At 46.4% G+C, this 24,491-nt stretch overlaps 2 protein-coding genes across 10 annotated transcripts in view; both read left to right on the forward strand.

Annotated features, from left to right (window-relative positions):
* PLA2G6 (phospholipase A2 group VI) overlaps nt 1-9,449 on the forward strand; it is a 28,237-nt gene extending 18,788 nt beyond the window's left edge. For all 7 annotated transcript variants that reach the window (XM_060279836.1, XM_060279839.1, XM_060279841.1 and 4 more), the window contains 5 exons: nt 1,658-1,794; nt 3,157-3,311; nt 3,652-3,819; nt 4,567-4,640; nt 6,009-9,449. In XM_060279836.1, coding sequence (XP_060135819.1) covers nt 1,658-1,794; nt 3,157-3,311; nt 3,652-3,819; nt 4,567-4,640; nt 6,009-6,153 — 679 coding nt within the window. In that variant the 3' untranslated portion in view covers nt 6,154-9,449. The remainder of the gene's footprint in view (nt 1-1,657; nt 1,795-3,156; nt 3,312-3,651; nt 3,820-4,566; nt 4,641-6,008) is intronic.
* Nucleotides 9,450-9,637: 188 nt separating this feature from the next.
* The window catches only part of BAIAP2L2 (BAR/IMD domain containing adaptor protein 2 like 2), a 28,192-nt gene continuing 13,338 nt past the window's right edge, over nt 9,638-24,491 (forward strand). Inside the window, exons 1-12 of one of the 3 annotated variants that reach the window (XR_009558278.1) lie at nt 9,638-9,899; nt 11,628-11,703; nt 12,879-12,965; nt 15,351-15,412; nt 17,159-17,230; nt 17,986-18,102; nt 18,920-19,066; nt 20,289-20,438; nt 21,530-21,668; nt 22,404-22,644; nt 23,241-23,328; nt 24,038-24,109. Coding sequence is in view for 2 of the 3 variants with exons in the window: in XM_035128363.2 (XP_034984254.2) it covers nt 9,861-9,899; nt 11,628-11,703; nt 12,879-12,965; nt 15,351-15,412; nt 17,159-17,230; nt 17,986-18,102; nt 18,920-19,066; nt 20,289-20,438; nt 21,530-21,668; nt 22,404-22,644; nt 24,038-24,109 (1,202 nt within the window). In the remaining variant the exon portion in view is untranslated. The remainder of the gene's footprint in view (nt 9,900-11,627; nt 11,704-12,878; nt 12,966-15,350; nt 15,413-17,158; nt 17,231-17,985; nt 18,103-18,919; nt 19,067-20,288; nt 20,439-21,529; nt 21,669-22,403; nt 22,645-23,240; nt 23,329-24,037; nt 24,110-24,491) is intronic. The other 2 variants (XM_035128364.2, XM_035128363.2) reach the window with 2 other exon arrangements.

The raw sequence follows: 24,491 nt of genomic DNA on the forward strand, positions 1-24,491 counted from the left end.
CCAGACACCGCCGAGGGCTGAGTGCCAAGGGCCTTCTGGCGGTTCCCTCACTGCGCGAAGGAAAGCTACAGGGAACCAGGCAGAGGGCCTTCTCGGTAGTGGCGCCCGCCCTGTGGAACGCCCTTCCATCAGAGGTCAAGGAGATAAACAACTACCTGACATTTAGAAAACACCTAAAGGCAGCCCTGTTTAGGGAAGTTTTTAATCTGTGATATTTTAATGTATTTTGGTATTTGTTGGAAGCCGCCTAGAGTGGTGGGGGAAACCCAGCCAGATGGGCGGGGTATAAATAATAAAATAATAATAATAATGTGTGAAGGTGCCATGTGCTGAGTCTGTCTAACCCAGTATTGGCTTGTCTACTGTGGTTGGTAGTTAGGCCCAAAGTCACAGGAATCATAAAGATGGAAGGGCCTCGGAGGTTATTGAGCTCAATTCCCTGTTCAGGCTGCCACTACAGCATTGCTGACACAGATGGCCAACTATCATCATCATCATCAACAACAACAACAACAACAACTTCTATTGCGCTAGCCATAGGCCATGGCATCATTCAGAAAAATAACGAAAGGAAAAACAGCAATAACCACAAAAACCTTCAGGCACCACACATACAATGTAAACCACGGTCACAACTACGAAGATTGTTTGTTGCATAAAATAGAATAGCAGAAGATTCTCTAGTAAAATGTGCCAGATTAAATACAGTATCCGAATCCCCTTTGCAGTTGACTGCTATCTTATCTAGTTATTTCTTCCTGATCTTCTTAGCTGCCAATGCTTAGAGTGCTACTTTATAAGTTACAAAGTCATCCGTATCGCTCAGCAGCCATTTCACCCTTTCCACCCTATTCAAGTGAGTTCCATTCGGAAACAGGGTTTTTTGTGTGAATCGGTCTCTTGGGTCTGTATATAATGAGCACTGCAATAAATAGTGGCACAAGTCCTCGCCACAGGGTTGCCCACACAGACAAAGTCTCTCTTCATAATGTACTTTGCCGTAGCGTCCATCCAACACCGCCGAGGGCATCGATTGGAATCGTAATTCTGTGAAAGCGATTCTAAGCACGGCAAGTGGGAGCTTTGACAGGAAGAAACTGGCCCGGGTATGCTCCGTTTTAATAAGTGGGAACCATGGTGAACTCTTGGTAGAAGCCATCATGGTTAGATGCCTTTCTGCATTGGACCCAAAGAGACAATCTCTCGAGTGCCTCTTGTCCATCTTCATAGTCACCTGAAAATCTTGTAATTGGTATTGGGACAAGAGGCGTTGGATACCGTCCTTCCAACATTGGGTCTGTTTCTGTTCTGTGTGTGACATAGCGGGGAATCTCTCCTCCAAAAGATATAATAATTTAAGCACAGGTAATCAATTCTAGCCTGTATGGCCAACTATCTCCAGTGGAGCCTTCACTACCTCCCAAGGAGATGGTTCCATGTCAAATAACTCTTATCATTGGAAATCTCCTTACGTTCAGCTGGACATTTGCTTCCCTGCCATTTCCGCCCACTGGTTCTAGTTCTGGTCTCTGGAGCAACAGATCCTGAGATCCTTTAACTGGAGATGCCAGGAATCGAAGCTGGTACCTTCTCTGTACCCTCCTCCCCTTACAGCCAAGCTGAAATCTTGTCTTCATTCCTCAAAAACCCCTTACAGACTCATGTTGACAGCGACGCTATGCGACCGGCAGCCTGCTGAGCTCCACCTGTTCCGGAATTACAACCCTCCAGAAGGAAGAGGCAAATCCCAGTACAAGTCCTCGGCTTTGTTTCAAGCGTTGACCAGGCCAGAAGGTAAAAGACTCGCTTGCACAGCGCTCTTGTGGAGTCAAGTTGCTTGTTGCAGAAAAGCAAGCTCCTACTCAAGGATGCTTCCTCCCCCTTCCTTGTCTTTTGTGTGTGTGCGTGGTCTCCAAGCAATACTGATCATATATGTTACGATGATCTCCATATAGCATGGATCATGTCTTGGGTGAAGTTGGAACAGTCTCCCTAGCTTGTGTACTTGCAACAAAATAAACCCTGTGGAATTGTGAATGCAACAGTGTACCTATTCCTCTCTTCTCAGAGGTTCTTTCTGTTCAATAGTGGCCAGCAGTACTTGGTACCACAGTAGAAGCATACTATGCAGGGCGGGATTAGTGACCCATCCTCTGCTATTCTTTCTCCAATGGTTTAGGTGCAGTCTCAGAAATGTGATTGTGTTCCCTCATTTGTCTGGGCTAAAAATCTACCTATGGATTTATCTTGTATTTTTGGAATCCAGCTGTGCACGTTCCAATCAACATATTCCCTGCCTTCATTTCACTTTGTGCAGGAAAGGTATTTGTGATATTGGCTGGCACAGTCAGTCCTCTCCTACTTTTTTGTGTTGTAAATGTGTGCAATCACAGTCGTTCATCCTTTTCTCCTCTCTGTCCATGAGCTTTTGCCAGCTGTTGTTCTAGCATCAGAGTTTGTCTCTTACGCCACTTCTGGCCAGTCTGTTTCATGCTTCTGATTGTTTCCTGGTCCTTATTTGCTGTTGCCGCCTTTAAAAGGTTTCCTAGGCTGTCACTGTGAAAGTTCTCTGAACCCTTGGTGTTTGCTTAGTCATTTGGATGTGATCCACTTTGTCACTTGGGCACTGGAGAACTCACAGCTGAATAGGGGTCTTTCGGCCTCCGCTCTCCCATCTTTCATATGGGGATAATAATGCAAACATGCTTTAGATCAGGCATCCCCAAACTCCGGCCCTCCAGATGTTTTGGACTACAATTCCCATCGTCCCTGACCACTGGTCCTGTTAGCTAGGGATCATGGGAGCTGTAGGCCAAAACATCTGGCGGGCTGCAGTTTGGGGATGCCTGCTTTAGAGATTGTTCTTATGTGGATTATTGAGAGATTTAAGCTTTTCGAACCTCTAACGCAGGGATGGGGAACCTGTGAGCCTCTAGATACTGTTGGACTAACATCAGGCCCAGCAATCATGGCCAGTGGTCAGGGATGATGGGACCTGTAGTCTTGCAACATCTAGAGGGGCACAGACTCCCCACCCTGCCCTGTAGTACTATGTGCATTCTTAGTAGCAGCAGATCTTGTCCTAGCAATCAGCTAGATGCACATAGTTTAGTATGTGGAAGGAAAGACACATCTTTCTTTGTTTCCCCCTCACAGATCAGCTGATGTGGCAGGCTGCTCGTTCCAGCGGAGCTGCCCCAACGTATTTTCGGCCCTTTGGGCGCTTTCTGGATGGAGGTCTGCTGGCCAACAACCCCACCTTGGATGCCATGGCTGAGATCAATGAGTGCAACAAAATCTTAATCCAGAATGTAAGCTTAAATGGCACTCCTCATTGCCCTTAAAATTCTTGGGTTGTGGCCCGCTCCTACAGAAGAAGCATTTCCTCCTTTGCTAAAAGCACCCAGAGCAGCATGCAACATAATCATAGTCAATACAAAGTACAGATGGGGCAACCGGTTTTTAGCAGCAAATAACATAATGCAGTAAAAAACAAACAAAACCCCTACAACAGCACCAAGTGTAAAATACACTGCACACTAAAATTGGCAGCAGTAAAACTAGGTGTTAACCCTTTAAAAGATGACAAAAAACAGCTTTGGAATAGGTTCAGCTTTGCTAATCGATGATCTTTGCCTCCCATTCTTCCAGGGTGAGGGTCACAAGGTGAAAAAGCTGGGAGTGGTGGTCTCTTTCGGGACTGGGAAGGCACCACAGGTCCCTGTGAGCTCAGTGGATGTCTTCCGCCCCTCAAACCCTTGGGAACTGGCCAAGACTGTCTATGGGGCTAAAGAACTGGGCAAGCTGGTGGTGGACTGCGTGAGTATTAGATGTGGATGGATCAGTGGAATGGAACAACCAGATGTTAGCAGAGAACATCTCCATTTGGTGGGGATGGGAAGGTAGCAATATGTTTAGCAGCTCAGACTCCCAATACATGTGAAGGAATTGCCTTGTAGGGTTTCGGATGGAGACAATCACAACCCTGCTTAGAGATGATGGAGACTGGACCCAAGAGCTTCTGTATGCAAATCAGACATCCCACCACTGATCTCCAGGCCCTTCTCCAGATCCTATTATAAGGGTTTCATTGCTAAGGAAAGTCGATTCATTGATTTGGAGGAGCCCTCTCAACCCCAATATATTCAACAAATTTTTATGAACCACGGGGAAGTCTCAAAGCAACATCTGGAGGGTATCGTGCTGGCTACCCCTGCTTTAATGTGACATGCAAGCACAACCACTGTAGACTCGCATGGACAAATTTGGCTGAAGTGAATGGACTCTGAGGTATTCCCTCATGACCCAATCTGCAAGTTGCTGCCACAATACAGACGTTAAAATATTATGAGTATTATGAAGGCTCTGAAAAAAACCCAATTCTGTTTCTACGTAGGGAAAACAGTGCATTTTCTTAGAAGCGTTGTGTTTAGGAGAAACTTCCCCCTCTAAGCCATATTTGTGCAATACATGCCTGTTTTGTCTTAGACTTCTTTTACCTTGTAGTCCTGGGTATTTGAGTCGTAGGATGGAACACTTCCTAATTGCATTGATGTCTCTTTGCAGTGCACTGATCCAGATGGGCCATGTGTGACCCGTGCAAGAGCCTGGTGTGAGATGATAGATGCCCATTATGTCAGGTACAGGACTTGTCTACCTTGATGTTCTATGCAGGTTGGAAAGAGCACGGTGGCTGGAACCCTTGAATATCCAGTTCTCGGAGACTGCATGGGTGGGTGGTTTGCACACAGAAAGTCCCAGGTTTGATCCCTGGCATCTCCAGTTAAGGGCTGAGAGAGACCAAACCCCCTTCCCAAACCCTGTAGAACCACTGCTGGTCATTGTAGAGCACATTTAGCTAGATGGATCAAAGGTTTGACTAGGTAAAGCAGAATCCTCTGTTATACTAAAGCAGGTTAGGATTGTGCCTCTGCTAATTATGTAAGCTAACAGCAGAACCTTATTCAGTGGCAGACTTTGGGCCCTCAAATTTCAGCGGTGCCCTGTGCCACGTTAACACACACACACACACACAAACACACACACCTTTTGCACTTTGTTCTACAGCATTGTTTTGGTGCCCACACATTGCACGCTGTTCTGTGCAGCAAAATTCTTAACACAGAAGCCCCTGCTTATATGTAGGGGGTTTGTGCAGTTGGGACACCTGTGCAACACAGGTGAGTCCTTTCCTCGCAGCACTTTGATGGCAGGTTTAGGCAGAGTGAAAGTGATCTGGGTTGCATTATATGGAGGTGCAGTCGAGGAGTGAACTTGGAAGCAGGCAGAAAGACTTTGGGGCAGAAGCATAGTAAGGGCCTCCCAAGAGCAACAGTGCTCATGAAGTAATGTGTCTTACCATCTGAAGAACAGGAAGGAGAAGGAATGTAAAACCATTAAGTCCAGAGTTTAAAATTACCTAACCGTGCCAGAGAGGTGGTCGGTGTTAACTGAGAAGATAAGTCTGGAGAGAAGGGGGAGGGTTTGGGTGAGTCAAGAGCTTAGTCCTTAACTGTGGAGAATGGCTCAGGCTGAAGAACTGGGGCAGGCACGGCGGATTTATGGGGAAAGCAAAAACCCCACTGGCCCCTTCCATCACCTGATCAAGCTACTAAGTCAGCTTGGGCATGTCAAGTAGGAGGCTGCGATACCTCTTCCTGGCCAGCTGTATCAGTTGCACCTGAGAGCAAAAGAAAGGAAACTGAAAGCGCCGATGTGACTGCACCTGGCAAAATGCCACGGAGTTAAAGGTGTCCAAAGAGTTTGCCTGCCGGGGCCCCTGATTTGAGATTGTCAGTGCCTTGCACCCGTTGCACTTTGGGGATCTCTAACTGAATCTCTGCTGCACCATAGCATTCTCTTGAGTATTGGGTTTTCTGCCTTGTTTTCCATTGCCTCTGCCTTCTATCTTGGAGACTTGCCTTTTCATCTCCAGTTGCCAGGCATAGGCAAAACTCTTGCCCTCGTTCCCATCTCGCAACACCCTAACACATTCTTGGCACCTGCAGGTTCAACCCTCCTTTGGAGTTGGATGTGATGCTGGATGAGGTGAGCGATGTGATCCTGGTGAACCTTCTCTGGGAAACTCAGATGTACATTTTCAAAAACTGGGCAGAATTTCAACAGCTGCTAGATATGCTCCTGGTTCCATGATGCTTTGCAGCTCTGCCATGCCTCCCTGCCGCAGCGACCCTGGATTCTCAGCAAGGAGTGGTAGATTCCGCTGGCCTCTGGCTTGCCCCTTCTATTCATGGCAAGAAACCGACTGGAAGAATCGGAGGGCTGCACCCACCGAAACGTCTTTTCAGCTTGCCCAGTTCACGTACTTGCTGTGGCTGTTCTTTCCGGGATGCCTGATTCCAGTACACCAGCTGCCTGGAAGGGGCTCACTACGTTTCGTTTCGCTTGGCTTGTGTGTGATAACATGGGATCTAACTGACCAGAGTTGGACTATCTCTGCTACTTCTGGGCATATTGAGCCAGATGCAGTGTCTGACATGCTGGGTTTGACTAATGTGCCTTGCTGTCCAAAATCATACATGAGCAGTTAAAACAAATTGAATTGCTTGTTTCTCTTCCCCCGTGCCCTTTCCTGGTTGTTTTTTGCTTCCTCCTTTCCAGTTCCTCCTCGCTTGATCCGAGTGGCGGAGAGGTGAGAGCAGGAAGGATGGGCTGGGTTTGACAAATGATTTCAGACAGTATTTGCCCACCAGCAGCGGTGTGGAAGGCTTTTTCTCCCCACTTATGAAGAACTTCCTTAACCAGAATAGACAGTGTACAGGGGATCAAAAATTAAACTTGAGTTAGCGAGGCGACCTTTAGTTGTCAGATCCAATGGTCAGGCACACATTCCAGGGTCCGTTTTTTCCTGTTCTCCCATATATTTGTTTCCTTACTAGAGTCACACACCCCCATCAGTGCTGCTGCCTCCCCCCCCCCAAAAAAGTGCTGCTAACAGTAACCTATTGGCTCAGTTTGCATGTCACAATAAACCGTGGTTAATGGTTTGCCTTCCACTTTGCTCTTCCCTTCTAGCCACTAGGAGCAGCAGCAAACCACAATCCTTGGCTTAGCAGTGCATCCAAACCTGGGATGATTTGTTTGTGTCACTCAAGCGATTTGTGATTGGTAAGCCCAGAGCAAGGCTTGACTTGACATCTTACTTTGTATGGAGTGAAATGAACCACGGTCCTTGAGCCCAGGGATCGTGGTTTGTCGCTCCCACTGGGGGAAGAACAAAGTGCAAGGAACCTTCTGCGCTCTAGGGATAAGATGTTACATCTGGTTCCCATAATGTGCAAACACTGCCACTATTCTTGCATTTTGACTACTTTAATAGACTGTACTGGAACTACAGAAAAAATGTCCTGGAGAATGTGAAATCTAATTGGTGTTTCTCCCGCCCCTCTGCCCCATTTTTGTAAATCACTCTTAGTTTGTATAAATGTAACTCAGAACTGTAGTGATGTTAATAGACTCTGATGTCTTCGTGAAACTGACACAATGTTGAATAAAAGGAAATGTGTGATGCGAAAACTGACTTGCGCTTGAACTTAATACAGCTTAAAGGGCTGTAGCTTGGTGGCAGAGGGTTTGCTTTGGATGCAGAAGTTCCAGGTTCAATTCCCAGCATCTCTAGGTGCGAGTGGGAGAGACCTCTTGTCTGAAACCCCGGAGAGCTGCTGCCAGACAGTGTAGACAGTACTGAGCTAGATGGACCAATAGCCTGACTTGTATAATGCAGCTTCCTCTGTTTCTGTGTTCCAAGTGTGAGACTCTCTTCTCTGGAAAGGAGCAAGCGGTTGTCATGGGTGGTGCAAGCTCCTTTCTGAAAGACCACGAGAACAGCATCGCTGGTTCAGTCCCATGCTCCAGCTGAAGTCCGCACCCAAAACCGTAACTGAAGACAGTTGCCCCCTCTGTGCTCTCAGTTGCTGGCAGCATCCACAGCTCCCTCTTTTTTTTAATGCAGAATAGAATTAGGGTCCTTGTACAGAAGATTGTTTTATATGTAACTGTCCAATAGCAAGCCTGCAGCTCGCCAGTTTATAGCGACTGCCTATAGACTGTTTGAGTGAACGGCGTATGAGTATTCAGGAGGAAATGGGCTAAGGTGAGGGAGGTGCATCTAAATGACTTGGAATGGAGGACTGAGATGAAAGCAAAATTTGATCTTGAATCTGATCTAAGCCAGCTTTTCCCAAAACTGGAGTCATGTTTTCATATGGAGATTTCAGCAATGTGATTCTGCCATTTGCTGTTGACGCTCAGAATCACTTCCAGTGTTTGACCCCTTGGATACAAGATCCAGTATATGCATACATGGTCCTTAAGCGAATCTGTTTATACAAACAACCACTAACCACTTGCTTTAGAACAGGAGTGGGGAATTAAAACACTTCAGGTGTTGCTGGACTACAATGCCCATCATTCCTGACCACTGGCCATACTGGCCAAGGCTGGTGGGAGTCCAGTGACAGTGGGCTACAGATTTTCCCTATCCCTTTAGAGTGCAGTGGCCAAGGGCGGGGATGTAATGAGGCTGAGGTCTAACACAAACTTGCAAGCTCATTGGCTCATGTTTAACTTCGCTTTGGTGTTTTTCTTCCATGTTTTCTTCCATGCTTTGGTGTTTTTCTTCCATTCCTTGGCTCCCCCCCCCTTGTGTTACGTGCCTTGCAACGACAAATGTCATGTGTGAATTTGGCCATCATGGATATTGTGGCAGTACCTTCACCAGGGGCTGCTATCATAGGACTTGCTAGTGGACATACCGTGTTTCTCCAAAAATAAGACACCGTCTTATATTTATTTTTCCTCAAAAAAAAAAACACGGTGGCTTATTTTCAGGGGATGTCTTATTTTATTATTATTAAGTATGGTACAGTTTAACCTACAAGGTTAAACTGCCTATCACTATGGCTTATTTTTGGGGTATGGCTTGTTTTCGGAGAAACACGGTACCTGGTCATTGCTTAGTTCACTTGTGCAAGTTAAAATTGAGTTGTGGCATTATAACTCCATAAAAAAGTGGGGAAGTTTTGTAAGGCAACATCTCACTACTTTTGAAGTTAGCGCTTTATCAAGGTGACGCCATGGGTATCCATGTTGGGGTCCCTCCCTGCATGAACCATAACCCCCAGATTCCCAGCTTGCTTCCTTTTTTAAAGTTAAGTTTCTAGCATTTGTAGACCCTGAAGTATGAGGGGGGGGGGGAGTACATATACCAATCTCTTCATTTTTAATGAGAAATTAGCCTGCTCCCTGCTTTCAGTATTTTACTCCTTCCTCATGGATGCTCCCTCATAAATATTCCTATTGGATGCCCATGTCTATAACATTGGTTCTAGAACCACATGAAAGAGATTGCGACACTTGTGGACAACAGTGGATCACAAAAGAGGACATTTACAGTATAGCTGATCCCTATGCATTCTGTATTTCAAGAGATAGGCGTGTTGTGGGTGGGTGGGTGGGTGGCAGCCTTATGCAGTTGTTTCACCCAAGACGACGGTCAACTCGATCATACAGTGCTATATGCAGGGAGCTGTATATTGAAACTGGCAATAAATAATTGAGGGTGACGTCACATGACCTTCATGGCTATAGCAGGATTCCTCCCTACCTGGTATCTGGTTACACTTAAGGATCAAGTTCTAACATCCTGGCTGGTGAATTATTAAACCCCCACTAGCAGTGTTTTTCTTTTCAAAGTAAGTGTGCCGTCTCTTCTGTGGTGTTAGAGAGGAGGCTTAGGGGGTGTGGAACTGGATTCATACATGTTCCTGAGGACTGCAGACCTTCTCAGCATTTCCGATCCTTGGGAGGAACTCTTGGGTGGTTGTTAAACACTCAAGGGGATGGAGCAGTCCTACAGATCTACCATCTCTATCTACAAGGTGAGGCTTGGTTCCTTGTGTGCGTGTTCTGCAACATAAGAACTACTATGGATTGGCTGAAGGGAATGTGAATTAGAAAGACGTTCCTTAATGAGGGGTTGCACAAGAGAGGGATAAAAAGGAACCAAAGATCTGGCACTGGGGGGAAATAAATAGGGAAATTTGCTCGATTCTTAACATCTCTGGTCCAGATGGCACAAATTCAAGGGATATGGATTTTGTTTTTGTTTTTAATAATGTATTTATTAAGGATTTTCAAACAACAAAACATACAAAAAATACACACCCACATCAAGCAAAACAAAAATAAAATACAAAAAATACAAGAATGCAAAAAATATAAAAAACAAGAAAAAACAAAAATTCTAACTTATAGCACTTATTTCCAATCTAATGACTTCCTCGTTCCCTCTCCTTCTGCGATTCTTAACTTCACCTCTGTAGTAAAGTCTAAATCTTATATATATTCTACCTATAACTTTAATATTTCCTTATTTTTTCTATCTTATACATCTCATCCTTTTATATTCTATCTATATCTTACTTCTTAATAAATTTATCAACTTCTAACTATGCTTTTCTCTTACCATTGTATTATCTACAACCTCTAATTTATCTCCCTCACTTCCAAGGGATATGGATTTTGAACCCGGAACAGGCAGTCGCTACAATCTGTGACAGCACAAACCACGTGGCGCTTGCACTGAAAGAGGCTCTTAACCTGATCTGGTTTGCGGACAAATTGATAGCTGCTTCACCCGTTATGTAGCATTAATATTCACTGCCATTATACTAGAGTTTCCAAGCAAGCATGGAGCGACTGGAGGTGGGCGCCCTTCCTAAACACTCCTGGCTGTGTCCTAGAGAGCTCTCAAGCCACAGGCCCCAACATGGGTACATAGCATATTTCAGAACATGCCACTGCTTTTCACTCTGGTGTAGTCATGAGACTCACAATTGCTGCATAATATGTAAAGTGGCTCTCCTTAAGTTGGAAGAAGCAGAAGTTGGGTGTCCTGCTTTTTGCTGTTTAACACAAGGCTCACACAGGACTCCTTCCATGAGGGAATTCGATCCAATTCAAGACAGACTTGGACTTCAGGCTTAAAGATGCGGCACATGAGAGAGGCTGCAGCAGAGGAGATGCCAGGGTGGGCAATATCTGAAAAGAAGAAGGTTGCTATCTAGCTGTTCAGTGGGGTGGCAATGGACATAACACTTCTATTCTTTGCATTTCAATCATCCTGGGGTTATTGCTATTTGCTATTTCTACACTATTTGGCCTAGCTGAGCTGAAACAGTTAGTTGCAGGCGACAATCTGTTGTTTTACGTTTAGAACAGAGTTCTGTCTTACTTGCCTTCCTCTACACGGAAAAGCCTCCAGTGCTGATCATTTCGGTTGCCTTCCTCTGAATTTTTCATAACTCTGCAATAGCCTGTTCCAAAAAGTGGGTGTTTCCAATTTGCTGCCAAGGTTAGCGAAGCCATTGAGGTGCCTTTCTGTTTTTACTGGACTCCAGCTCACATCAGCCCAGCCAGCATGGCCCAAGGATCAAGGATGATGGGAGCTGGAGTCCAGCAACATCTGGCAGGCACCACATTGGCTACCCCTGCCATAGGGAGTGTTGCCACCGAAAAGGTTTCCTCAGATGATTTGAGAGCCATGCTAATTCGCTGTTGTATGTGTTTTGTTTTTTAAATCCTTCCTTCACGTGGATGGCTAACAGAGCATCCTGGAACAGTTTAACCCGGCTCTGGAGAATCTGGTGTACCTGGGTAACAAGTATGTGCAAGCTTTCCATGGTGAGTGGCAATGTTAGCTGACAGGTGAGAGGTGAATATTTGTGTCCACCATGTTGGTCCATCAGTAGCCCTATGGAGATGTTTGATGTACACCTGGAAACTAAGATTGTGCCTGTTGACTTCGCCTCCTCAGCATGCCCAAGGACCACATGTAGAGAAGAACACCTGCACAAGGACTCTTGTGTACATTGAATCATAGAATCATAGAGTTGGAAGAGACCACAAGGGCCATCTAGTCCAACCCCCTGCCAAGCAGGAAACACCATCAAAGCATTCTTGACATATGCCTGTCTAAGCCTCTGCTTAAAGACCTCCAAAGAAGGAGACCCCACCACACTCCTTGGCAGCAAATTCCACTGCCGAACAGCTCTTACTGTCAGGAAGTTCTTCCTAATGTTTAGGTGGAATCTTCTTTTTTTGTAGTTTGAATCCATTGCTCCATGTCCGCTTCTCTGGAGCAGCAGAAAACAGCCTTTCTCCCTCCTCTATATGACATCCTTTAATATATTTGAACGTGGCTATCATATCACCCCTTAACCTTCTCTTCTCCAGGGTAAACATACCCAGCTCCCTAAGCCGTTCCTCATGAGGCATCGTTTCCAGGCCTTTGACTATTTTGTAGACATGACAGGAATTGCATATGTAGTGCACATGTAACATCCCAAGCACACAATTGATGCCATTGTATATAATCTCCAGTGCTCGACCCATGGTTGTCCTGAAGGGTGGAGCCAGCAATTCTAATCAGAAGCCCATCCACCTTACTCCTATGCCAGCTGTCCCAACAATAATTGGAGGGCACCCTGTCTGAAAAGGCTTTCACAGGCAGGGCCGGCTCTAGGTAGAGTCCCGGGTGCGGGGTGTGAGGGCGGTGGGCCGGTAGGCAGGGTGCTGCGCCCTGCGCCGGAGCGATTTCCGCCCCTCAGCACCAGGGCGCGCGACCTGCTCGAGACTGCCCTGTTCACAGGGGTTCTGGGTGCTGCTGACATGAATCTTCTGAAGATGGTGGAAGGAAGTGAGGAGGAGGGGTGGGCCAGGGAGGGCGGCAGCAAATGGAAGAAAGCAGAAATGGAGAGTAAGGGGAAAGCGCTGTGAAGGAGGAGCAAAAAAGATGAGGAGGGAGTTGCAAGCAGGGAGAGGAAGCCTCCTAATTCTCCTCTTTGAAATTTCTGCAGCGTTATCCGAGGCTGCTGATGTCTACTTTACAGCAATCCAAAAGATCGGGGAGCAAGCCCTACAGAGCTCTACTTCACAAATATTGGGTAAGATTCCTGCTGCTGCTCTCTTCTCTTCTGCAGGTCCTTGACCCCACATATTTCCCTGGCTGCATTCCTGTGTTTGTTCAGAGGGCAGGGGGTGTTATTGGGTGGTTGTTTTTATTTTGATTATATATATTGCGGTTTTGTATTTTGATTTTGTTCTGCGAACCACCCTGAGACCTCCGGGTATAGGGCGGTATAGAAATTCAATAAATAATTGAGAAATAAGAGCTGCAGAATGTTACCTAGTCTAGAGATGAAACTGGCCTATTGTTTTCCTATATTTTTATAATACTGAATTCAAGAAGAGCCCCGCTGGATCAGGTCCAATTGCCCATCTAGTCCAGCATCCTGTTCTCATGGTGGCCTACCAGATCAAGCCGAACCCAAGGGCCAGAGTGCAACCCTCGCCCACTTGGGATTCCCAGCAACTCAAATTCAAAGGTTTACTGCCTCCCACAGTGGAAGCATTAGAGGTCTTGGGCAGAGTTTGGGTTCACATGTCATATTAAAACATAGCTTAAAAGAAACGATGGTTTAACAGGAGTGTGCAGTGTGCACTGAAAAATTCTCACTCTGTTCCTGCTACTTTCATGCTGCTGGGAATCCAGCCAGAGCCTAGTTTGTTGTGTCACCTGAACCTTGGTTATCACTTGTGATTTGTTTACAGAGAAACAAACCACAAGCCTGGGTCTGGACATTGCAGCAAGCCAGACTCTGGCTTCTTTCCCGGTAGCAGACCAGGAGAGGAGTGGAGAGAAAACATTTTGGCAGTGTTCACCACCAGTGGCGTCGCAACGGGGGGGGGGGGAGTGACGGGGCGGCGGTGCGCTCCCGGTGCCACGTCTCTTCGGGTGACAAGGCGGCAGCATGAGCAGCCATCACGCTGCTGCAGCCACATGTGGAGGATCCTCTGTTTGTGGCTGCAGCCACGAGCAGAGGATCCCGGCACTGCGCCGCCGGCAAACTGCTACATAGTGCGCTTGTGCGGCATCGCTACGTACGGCGCGTGCGTCGAACATAGCGACGCCGCACATGCACGCTACATAGCGACGCCCCGTCCCTGGGTGCACACTCCGGGTGCCCGAGCAGCTTCCTCTGCCACTGTTCACTACGAAGCTCCATGTTCATGTGAAACCATAGTTCATTTTAAACTCTTGCTTGAGGCAGAAATCAGAAGAGAACTGTTTATGATAAAGGCATTCTTCGAGTGAATGCTGGACTTCTATTTTATTTTATTTTATTTTATGGTAAACAAAAAACAAATGAAACATCAAGCTGAAAGTAATTATAAAAACAGTAATAAGAACAAGGAAAATAACACTGTAATATATAAATATACAAATATAAATATAATTGCATAGTGGATTACGAGGTTCATATTTAAACCAAACGCTGTGGGTTAAATCACAGAGCCTAGGGCTTGCCGATCAGAAGGTCGGCAGTTCGAATCCCCGCGATGGGGTGAGCTTCCGTTGCTCGGTCCCAGCTCCTGCCAACCTAGCAGTTCGAAAGCACATCAAAGTGCAAGTAGATAAATAGGTACCGCTACAGCAGGAAGGTAAACGGCGTTTCTGTGCATTGCTCTGGTTCGTCAGAAGCGGCTTTGTCATGCTGGCCACATGACCTGGAAGCTGTACACCGGCTCCCTCGGCCAATAATGCGAGATGAGCAGTGCAACCTCAGAGTCGGGCACAACTGGACCTAATGGTCAGGGGTCTCTTTACCTTTACCTTTATGAAATAATACTGTAATGAATGGGCTTATATTCAAATGGCATGTGAGAAATGTAAGATGCTTTTTTAGAGTCTTGTGTGAAAATATCCTACAGAGCAACATAATATTTTACATTCCATTTAATTTCTTCTTCATCCGCTCATGTAGTTCAGAAATTTTAAAACTGGTTTTCAACTAGAAACTCAATTTTAAAGACAGCTAAAAAGGAAATCAGCTCCACCCTCCATACCTTTGGTTTAACTTCAAAGAATGCAATCTTACACACATTGAGCCTCAACAGCAGTCAAACAGGACTTACCCTAGATTGCATTCTGAATCGCTTCTCACAGACTTTTCATACAGGTTATCAAAGTAATTATCATAACTGAACTTTTGTTCCAAGATAACACTTAGCATAAGGTCATATATCACTGGCACTTGGATAATAGGTCATTTATTGTTTTCAGTATGTAGTATGTTTGACAATTTCTGTAATAACTTTTAGAGGGCAAAGTTCCTCACCAGTCTTTATCTGCCCTTGAATTCATTCTTCCTCATGTCACCCTGTCAGAACAGGATGCTGGACTTGATGGGACTTTGGCCTGATCCAGCAGGGCTTGACTTTTGTTTAAGAATTTCACAAAGAATTCTCTTTTTCTTTCCTTCTCGAAGGTGAAATCTTGATACAGATGTCTGACACCCAAATTAACTTGAACCGCAAGCTGGAAGCAGTCGTGAGTTACTGGGAGGGAAATTTGTGCAATAATGGGAGGTTGCATAGGGAAATAACCGAGTCTCTTGCTTGTGATTCTAAGATGGTGGTTGGGTTTCATGTGTGTAATAGAAAGGAGAATTTATTTTCCTGTTGCTTTGCTTGCCTATTACTTACATTTTCTTCATGCACAAGGAATAACATGTGTGAGTCTGCACTGTACATGTTTGCAACTGCTTGCCACTATTTTTTATTTACGTACTTTATTTATTTATATTTACTGTACATAGTTATGCTTAGAAAGATTTCCATATATGCTCAGCCATAAAACTCTCTAAGCAGTGTAGAACAAGTAAAAATATAGGTATCTGTAAGGGGGAGGGCTTATAGGGAACAGCCCCCCCCCATCAAGAGCAGCCCATCTCCCAGCAGTAATGAAAGCGAAGGGTCGGAAGGGGAAAGTCATGAGACGGAGAGGGAGTGCCAGAGCTCTGGCAACATCCAAGAGCCACTGCTCCTCATACAGGAAGAGAGGGAGGGGGAAAGAGAGGACGGGCCAGAGACCTCCCCCCCCCCGACACTGGAATTAAGGAGGAGGAGAAAGGGGAGGAGGTTTACTGTCCCGCGACTCTTATGTTGGTCAAGGTCGTGAAAGGGGGCAGTGCCAGATTCTGAATCGGACTGATGAGACATGAAACCAGCAGCTCACTTCACTGTAAATAATGTGCACCAATAAAAGTTCCTGAAAGACAAGCATGTGGAGGGTCGTTACTCAAGAGTAGTCTCAAAAACCCTGACAGTATCTAAAATATATACCTATCTATGGGCATGCTGAAATAAAGCTTTTGGCAGGTGTCTAAAATGATATTGGGTGGCTGTCTACCTCACATCAATAGGCAGGAATGGCCTCTGTAAAGTGGGGGAGGTGGTGGTTGTGGCCATCCTAATCTAGCTCTATAGTAGAGTCTAGTTTACATGACTGGTCACAGTTCTCCAGGGTTCAGGGATCTGAATGGATCTGTCAATTTCAGCTTCTCTCTGTTTTCCATCCCTGCCTCCAATCTTTCTTTCAGTTCTTCATATTTCCCCATCCGTTTGAGATTTTTTAAAAGTACCAGTAACCATGAAAATCCACCAGCATTTTAGTGCATTTTCTTTCCTAGTATCCACATCTGTATGCAATTTCTTCTCATGTCCATATTTTTGCAAAACATTTTCCCCTAATGCAATGCATTTTTGTGTGTTGTTTTTGCTAAGATATGCATTTTTAAATGCACACTTGACCCCAGTATATGCATTTTTGTACACATTACTTGACTGGAGTACTGCATTGCAAAATTTAGTGAATATTGAAGGATGGCTGTGTTTTGGTTCTTGGATTATTTCAGAAAGTGAGAATTAGGCAGAATTGCCTTTATATTTCAACTGAATCACATTTCTCCCCCATCCCTACCTGAACCATCCTCAGTCTTCTGAGCTCTGCTAATAATTATTTAGGAACATAGGGATCTGCTCACGTTCAGCCTATTTGTCCATTTAGTCCAGTGTTGTCTACTCTGACTGGCAACATTTCTCCAGGGTCTCAGGCAGGAGGAGGGTCTTCCCCATCACTTGTTGTTTTGAAACTGGAGACGCTGGTGATCATCTGCATGCAAAGCATGTTTTCTCTACCACTGGGCTACGGCCGCTTTCCCACTTAATGCCCAGTTTTTTGAGCCAGGTGAGTGATGCTGATTTGGTTCCTAACAACTTCCTCTTCTCTGAGCAGGCGCAGACCTTCCATGCAGACTTGCTGCAGCACATGGAGAAGAACACTAAGCTGGATGTGCAGTTCATCAACGTGAGTGCCTGTCTTGCCCTTGTCTTCCGCTTTGAGCCACCCCTTTGGCTCTTGAAAGGCCTTGGCCTTGCACACAGCACTGTAACACAGAATAGCAGACTAATGTGCTGAGAGCTGCCAGGAGACCCCTAATCACAGAGCTATGATTCCCAGAGTGGTTTAACAGTAAATTATTCTTCAGAGATAACTCTGGAAACTGTAGCTCTGTGCGGGGAATAGGGGTCTCCTAACAGCTCTCACCACCTTTAACAGATTACAGTTCCCAGGATTCTTTGGGGAAAACCATGACTGTTTCAATTGGTATCATAAAAGTATGGTGTGGTTGTGTACCTTGACTCAGGAGCAATGAAAAAGTACTTTGTTGTTGTTAAATGTACACTCAAACCTCACATCCCGAATGCCTCCGTTTTGGAATGTTTCGGCTCCCAAACCCAGAAAACCCGGAAGTAAACGCTCCAGTTTTCTAACGCTTTTTGGGAAGCCGAATGTCTGATGCAGCTTCCGCTTGAGTGCAGGAAGCTCCTGCAACCAATTGGAAGCCGCACCTCTGTTGTCGAACATTTCAGAAGCCGAATGGGCTTCCAGAACGGATTACGTTCGACAACCAAGGTTTGACTGTATTCAAATTTATTTCAGCAAACTATTGTGCAGGGATTGGGTCTCTCTATCTCCCCAACCCCCCCTTAGCCGGGAGTTCAGGTTTTTGTCCTTATATGTACATATTTTAAAAACCTTTTCAATGTGCCTGCTCATAGGATAGCCGTCAGCGATATGAGAAGGAACACAGACGCAGAACTGCCAACATAGATAAATGCATTTCGGATCTGTGGAGAATGGAGAGGACTCGAGACAAGAATGTCTGGGAGATGAAGGTGTGGAACAATATGGAGGCCCCTTGGCACTGCCCAGTCATTGCTCTTCAGCTGAAAGATAGGAGTGGAATTGCGATTGGCTTTCCAGACAATTGGGAGTGGGGATCTTGTGCTTTTAAAGGGCATGCACCCACCACTATAGTCTGTCCGCACCAGTGGGTGAGACAGAACTGCTTCGGGTGCTGCCATTTGAAGCTCAGCACTCGTGGTGTAGTGGTTAGGGTGTTGGACTATGGCCTGGGAGACCAGGGTTCAAATCCCCACTCAGTCATGAAGCTCACTTGGGTGACCCTGGGCCAGTCACTGCCTCTCAACACAACCTACCTCTCAGAGTTGTTGTGAGGGCAATTTGGAAAGGGGGAGAGAGATGTACACCACTTTGAGATCCTTGGAGGAAAGGCGGAAAAGCAAAGCAAAAATAAATAAATACATGGAGAAAATTGCCTCTTGGTGTGGGGCGAGGAGATATGACGAGTTAGTGCCCCTGGGCCTGCTTGACTCCCCAGTTCACCCACCCAGCTGCCAGCTGCTCAGCCAGCTCCTGTGGGGCTCCTCATAGCACTTTCCGGCCATTCCTATACCTCACTCTGAGGAAGGGGGTACCTCTTCAGAACAAGGAATTCTCGGTGAGGTGTCCCAAGAGAGTGCTGTGGTGTTACTGCCGTAAAAAATTAAAATTACTAGTCGCTCAACAAAAAAAATAATAAAAGAGAATTTCTAAGGGCTGCAGCGAAGCAGCAGGTGTGAGCACACGCTTGGGCCCCAGAGGGCTCACTCTGAGGAAGGCTGACAGCGATCCTTTCTCCCCTCACTCCAGGAGAACATGTTGCGCTTGCACACCGAGATGCAAGAATTTGTCACCGAGAGCCAGAAGGCTGCTGAGCTGGAGGAGAAACGCCGCTACCGCTTCCTAGCTGAGAAGCACCAGCTACTCTCCAATAACTTCCTGCAGTTCTACACCAGGGTAAGACATATGTAATATGAGGGAGCTATGTAGGGGAAGGACGCCTCAGCACACCCAGATTTGGTGGTGGAGGGGATGGCTTAATTTGGCATTAAAGGAGAAACAGGGAACTCGTGACGCTCCCCAGGCGTTGCTGGACTACAGCTCCCATCATCCTTGATGATTGGCCATTCTGGCTGGGGCCGATGGGAATTGCAGTGGAACAACACCCAGAAGGCCGCAGGCTCCTCATTTGTTGTATTAAAGGGAGTCTGGTTGAGAAGCCGTCTCTTGGAGGGAACCAAGAGGCTTTCACTATAGCAAGAGACCCCAGTGCTTACCATGAATAGTCACAAATCACCCAGTTAATCATAGAATGTTAGAATGTGACAGTGCTTGAGGAACCCTAAGAATCTGGATTTCAAAGATACCAAGTTTCTAGCCCTCATGGAAGCAGCCAAGACTTGGGAAATATATAGCTAACATTATTTGCTTGCTAAAAGCTCAGAAACGGGGGAAGGTAGGGTATCCATTGCCCGATGATGAAACTTTAGTACTCAGCACAATTCTGCAAAGTCAAATCAAATTGCCTACAAATAACATAACCAAACACTGCATATTGAACAAACAAGTGTTCAGTTTGCATAACTGTATATATTCCAAAATAGAAAAATTCCGTGTAGAAAGACCCTTATATATAGTGGGAGGGTGGGGAGGGGTATTACTCAGAAGGGTGGTGGGAATGGGTGATGGGCTGATAGGTGTGGTAAACCTGTTGGCGACTGTTAATACCCCTCCCCACCCTCCCACTATATATAAGTGTCTGGTGACTTCTGTTTCAGTGTATCTGAAGAAGTGTGCATGCACACGAAAACTCATACCAATGCCAAACTTAGTTGGTCTCTAAGGTGCTACTGGAAGGAATTTTTCTATTTTGTTTCGACTACGACAGACCAACACGGCTACCTGCCTGTATATATTCCAAATGCATTGTTTGGTTTTGTTTCTGAATCTCTTAAATATAGCATCAAGTGGCCATTTTTACAACTTTACTCAGCAGGCAGAAATATGTGGGATCTCTCCTGTTAGACAAAGATTGGTGGTAGTGGTGATTTCTCCTTGGTGCAATCTTTGGGACTGCCGTTTTGAATAAACTCCCAATTCCCCCTCCCGCTTCCTCCTGCTTCCCCCTTTGTCATCATACTCTCCAGACTCTGTTATTGTCTTCTTTCCTCCTGCGAAGGCCTGTGCCATCATTCAGAGCAAGGCGCCGCTGTGGAAGGAACAGCTGGAAGCCACCCGAAATCCTGCCCCAGCCTCGCTCAGCGGCACAACGCTCAGCCCAGGTCATGCATCTGGCTCTCTAGCTCCTGCTCCTTCCCATCTCGAGATGGTAAGAAGATGAAAGAAACCTTGGGCGGGAAAGGTTTATGAAACAAAGCACACCTGGGGTATACCGTAATCCCCTAAGTCGGTCATTGGGATGCTGTGTGCAGTTCTGGCTGGACAATCTCAAGGAGGATATCCCAGAACTAGGGAAGGTGCAGAAAAAGGGCAACCCAAGTGGGTTTGGGGGTCGGACCAACTTCCTTACCATGGAAAGCTAAATCAGGATTGGGGAACCCCAGGTCTGTGGGCCAAATGTGTCCCTCTGGGCCTCTCCATCCAGCCCTTGAAACTATTCCCAAGCCACACACCCTCCCTAGCCATACCTATCACTGGCCTTGTTTCACACCCACCTTGAGTGTTTTTGCCTGGCTGGAATGTGTCCTTGAACTTTATGACTGCCTCTTGCTTTGCCTAGAAGGAGGCTAAAGAGGGAGGTGGGTGGGTGCCTGTAGAAACTGTATAAAGGTGAAATGTACTGTACATTCATTGCTCCATCAACTTTTGCCTCTGTCCCATCCACTGCTGGCATATGACTCAAGGTGGTTGCCCAAAAGATAATGCCTAGCTCAGACTAAAAAAACGTTCCCCATCTAATGGTGTTTTTGGTTTGGTTTGGTTTGGTTGTTTGTTTGTTTGCTTTTTTAAAAAAAAACATGACTTAGTCCCATGCATATACCAAACCTTTAAAGTACATTTCCCACTCACAAAGAATCCCAGGAACTGTTAAGAGAGATTCTAACTGTCTGGGGTACAGTTCCCATAATCCTTTTTTCCTGTTTTTGGTGCAGGGAGTGCTTTATAGGTATGATGCCTATGCACCCTAAAAGAGAACGTAATACAAAGTTAATAACATTAGGCATGGTGTGGAGAAAATTGGTAGTTTTTATTTTCCCCGTTCATAAAACACAAATTCCCAGTCAGCCACCCAAATAAGTTGATTGGCAGTTCAGGATTTCTAGTGGTTGTGAACTGGGCGTCTGGCCCAGAGTGTGTCACAGGAGATGACAAGATGCCTTAAGGATTCCTTCCAAGGATCCTCTCCCCTGGGATGGTTTTCACAAAGTGCCTGCTCTTCCTCTCATCTCCTTGTTGCAGCCCCAGAGGCCTCTGGGTGATTTCAGTTCGGTGATAACAGGGCGAAGCGCCAGTTCCTTCCCACAGGAGACGGCAGAAATGTTGCCTGCCTCTCAGCCAGAAACAAGGAGGAGAACCCTGCAAAGAACTCCCTCTATCGGTAAGATGTTTCAGGGGAGAGGGAGAATCCTGGGTTCAAGAGGAGTCAGGTTGTCCCATCTGATAGTGGATGAAGACTCTCCATTAAGAAACATTTCCCCAAGATGCCTTGGGATTCCTGATATATGGGTAGGCGTGGTGTGTTCAGATTCATTGGAGACAGTGGTGAACCATAGGACCCGAACACTTAAGAACCATTGTAGTGTCGAAATTAAGAGTGTTGGACTAAGACTGGCGAAACCCATGTTCAAATCTCCAGCCAGCCAGCATTAAGGTGACCTTGGGCCAGTCCTTATCTCTCAAACTAACCTACCAACCTACCAACAACCAGTGTGGTTATGATAATGCAGTGGTCGGAGGAGGAGAGAATCATGTATGCCACAATGATCTCTATGGAGTAAATGTGGCATTACATATATGAGAGACAAATATGGCAATTTATCTAATCCATAGACCAGGGATGAGGAGCTTGGGGTCCTCTAGATGTTGCTGGACTCCAGCCCCCATCAGCTCCAACCATCATGGCCAATGGCTACAGATAACTGCAGTTGTTGTCCAAGCCATAGCCACAGGTTCTCCACCCCTGCCAAAGACAAACTCCAGAGTTGTTATTGTTGTTGTTGTTTACAAGTGTCATTTGACCTATTTATGGATAAATTCATGTGAACTATATAGCTCACTTTTCTAGCAAAGCTGGGATCCTCCAAGAGAACTAGCATCTCGTAATTTCTTGCAGGCTCTGTTTCCACCGGCCAGCGTTCTCGTTCCAGCTCCTTTGGGGAGCAGGCAGCAGGAAGAGCAGAAGCTGGGGGCAAAGAGGGGAGCAGCAACAGTGTGCTGAGAGTCCAAGCCATAGCACCCCACTCCGCTGGTTCCAACCGGACCCTTTTGCAGTTCAGCGTTGGAGATATAGTCACCGTGCTGATACCAGAAGCACAAAATGGCTGGCTGTATGGCAAGCTGGAAGGTACATCCACGTAAGTCTGCTCACACATGGATCTGTGAGAGTACAGGAATAGGTTGAGGAGGTTCTTGGCTTTTAGGGCTTCGGACCACGTATTGAAATTTGTATCATGCTTCTGAATTTATGCACACCACACATGTTTTTCTTTGACTTGGAGCTTATCTAGGGGATCAGTTCAGATCGGGGCTATTGCACTTTACAGCCTCTGGGCGCGGGTGGTGCTGTGGTCTAAACTACTGAGCCTCTTGGGCTTGCCAATCAGAAGGTTGGCGGTTCGAATCCCCGCCACGGGGTGAGCTCCCGTTGCTCTGTCCCAGCTCCTGCCAACCCAGCAGCTCGAAAGCACGCCAGTGCATGTAGATAAATAGGTACCGCTGCAGCGGGAAGGTAAATGGCATTTCCATGTGCTCTGGTTTCCGCCACAGTGTTCCATTGTGGATCAGAAGCGGTTTAGTCATGCTAGCCACATGACCTGGAAAGCTGTCTGCGGACAAACACCGGCTCCCTCGGCCTGAAAGCGAGAAGAGCACCACAACCCCATAGTCACCTTTGACTGGACTTAACCGTCCGGGGGTTCTTTTACCTTTACCTTTTACCTTTTTACTGTAGGCCAAAACATCTGGAGGGCTGCAGTTTGGGGATGCCTGTCCTAGAGAGCCCCATGTGGGGAAAGGGAGAGTCAACGACAGTTTAAAAGGTAAAAGGGACCCCTGACCATTAGGTCCAGTCATGACCGTCTCTGGGGTTGCGGCGCTCATATCGCGTTATTGGCCGAGGGAGCCGGCGTACAGCTTCCAGGTCATGTGACCAGCATGACAAAGCCACTTCTGATGAACCAGAGCAGCACACGGAAATGCCATTTACCTTCCCGCTGTAGCAGTACCTATTTATCTACTTGCACTTTGACGTGCTTTTGAACTGCTAGGTTGGCAGGAGCTGGGACCAAGCAACGGGAGCTCATCCCGTTGCGGGGATTCGAACTGCTGACCTTCTGATCGGCAAGCCCTAGGCTCTGTGGTTTAACCCACAGCGCCACCTGCATCTCCTAATGACAGTTTACCATTGTAAATTTACCTTTATACTTCCCTTTTGCTGCATGGGAACGTATTTATAAGAGCAAGTAAATGTGGAGGAATTATAGTGATTTCTCCAGGTCCAGTTTTCTGAGTCTTAAAAGCAAAACAATACATCTAAACTTAGTGCAAGAGATGCAGGTTTTTTGAACCTCACAGCATTTCATCAGTTCAGTCTTATCAAATGCAGAATCAGAGCAGGGCTCCTAGAACTGTAATTGTATCTTCTGTATCCCTTATATTGTAGGGAACCTGAGGCGCTAACATCCCATAATAAAAGGTGTGGTGACAATGGACATAAAAGGTGACTGTTTTCATGTGTTTTGGTTTCAGAAGTGGCTGGTTTCCTGAAGCTTTTGTGAAGCCTTTGCAGGAGGCGAGAGACCCCGAGGAGACCACCCCCAGGTGCAGTGAACTTGCTTTGCATCCATGGTGATATTCAGACGTGCTGTTCTTTGCTCTTGGGCAGAGGTGGAGCTTCATGCTCTGGCACTGGGGGCGGGGCTGGTGCCCATTCTGGGGGCGTGATGCGCCTCCTGGAGGGGCATGACGCACGTTCCGGGGCGGGGCGCGCGTTTTGGGGGCGGGGCGGCTGCGATGGCGAACCTTGGAGCCCGCCGCTCAGGGCGGCCTGCCTCTACCACCCCTATCTTCCTACACCCCTGTTCTTGGGCGAAGCCTTGTTCAATGCGCCCCCATAAATGAACTCATGGATTAAAATAAGTTCAAAAAGAAGCAAATATATACAGCTAGCATCAAAAGTAAAACAGTTCAGCAAAAGACTGGG

The sequence above is a fragment of the Zootoca vivipara genome, chromosome 10, assembly GCF_963506605.1.
Source record: "Zootoca vivipara chromosome 10, rZooViv1.1, whole genome shotgun sequence".
NCBI lineage: Eukaryota > Metazoa > Chordata > Lepidosauria > Squamata > Lacertidae > Zootoca > Zootoca vivipara.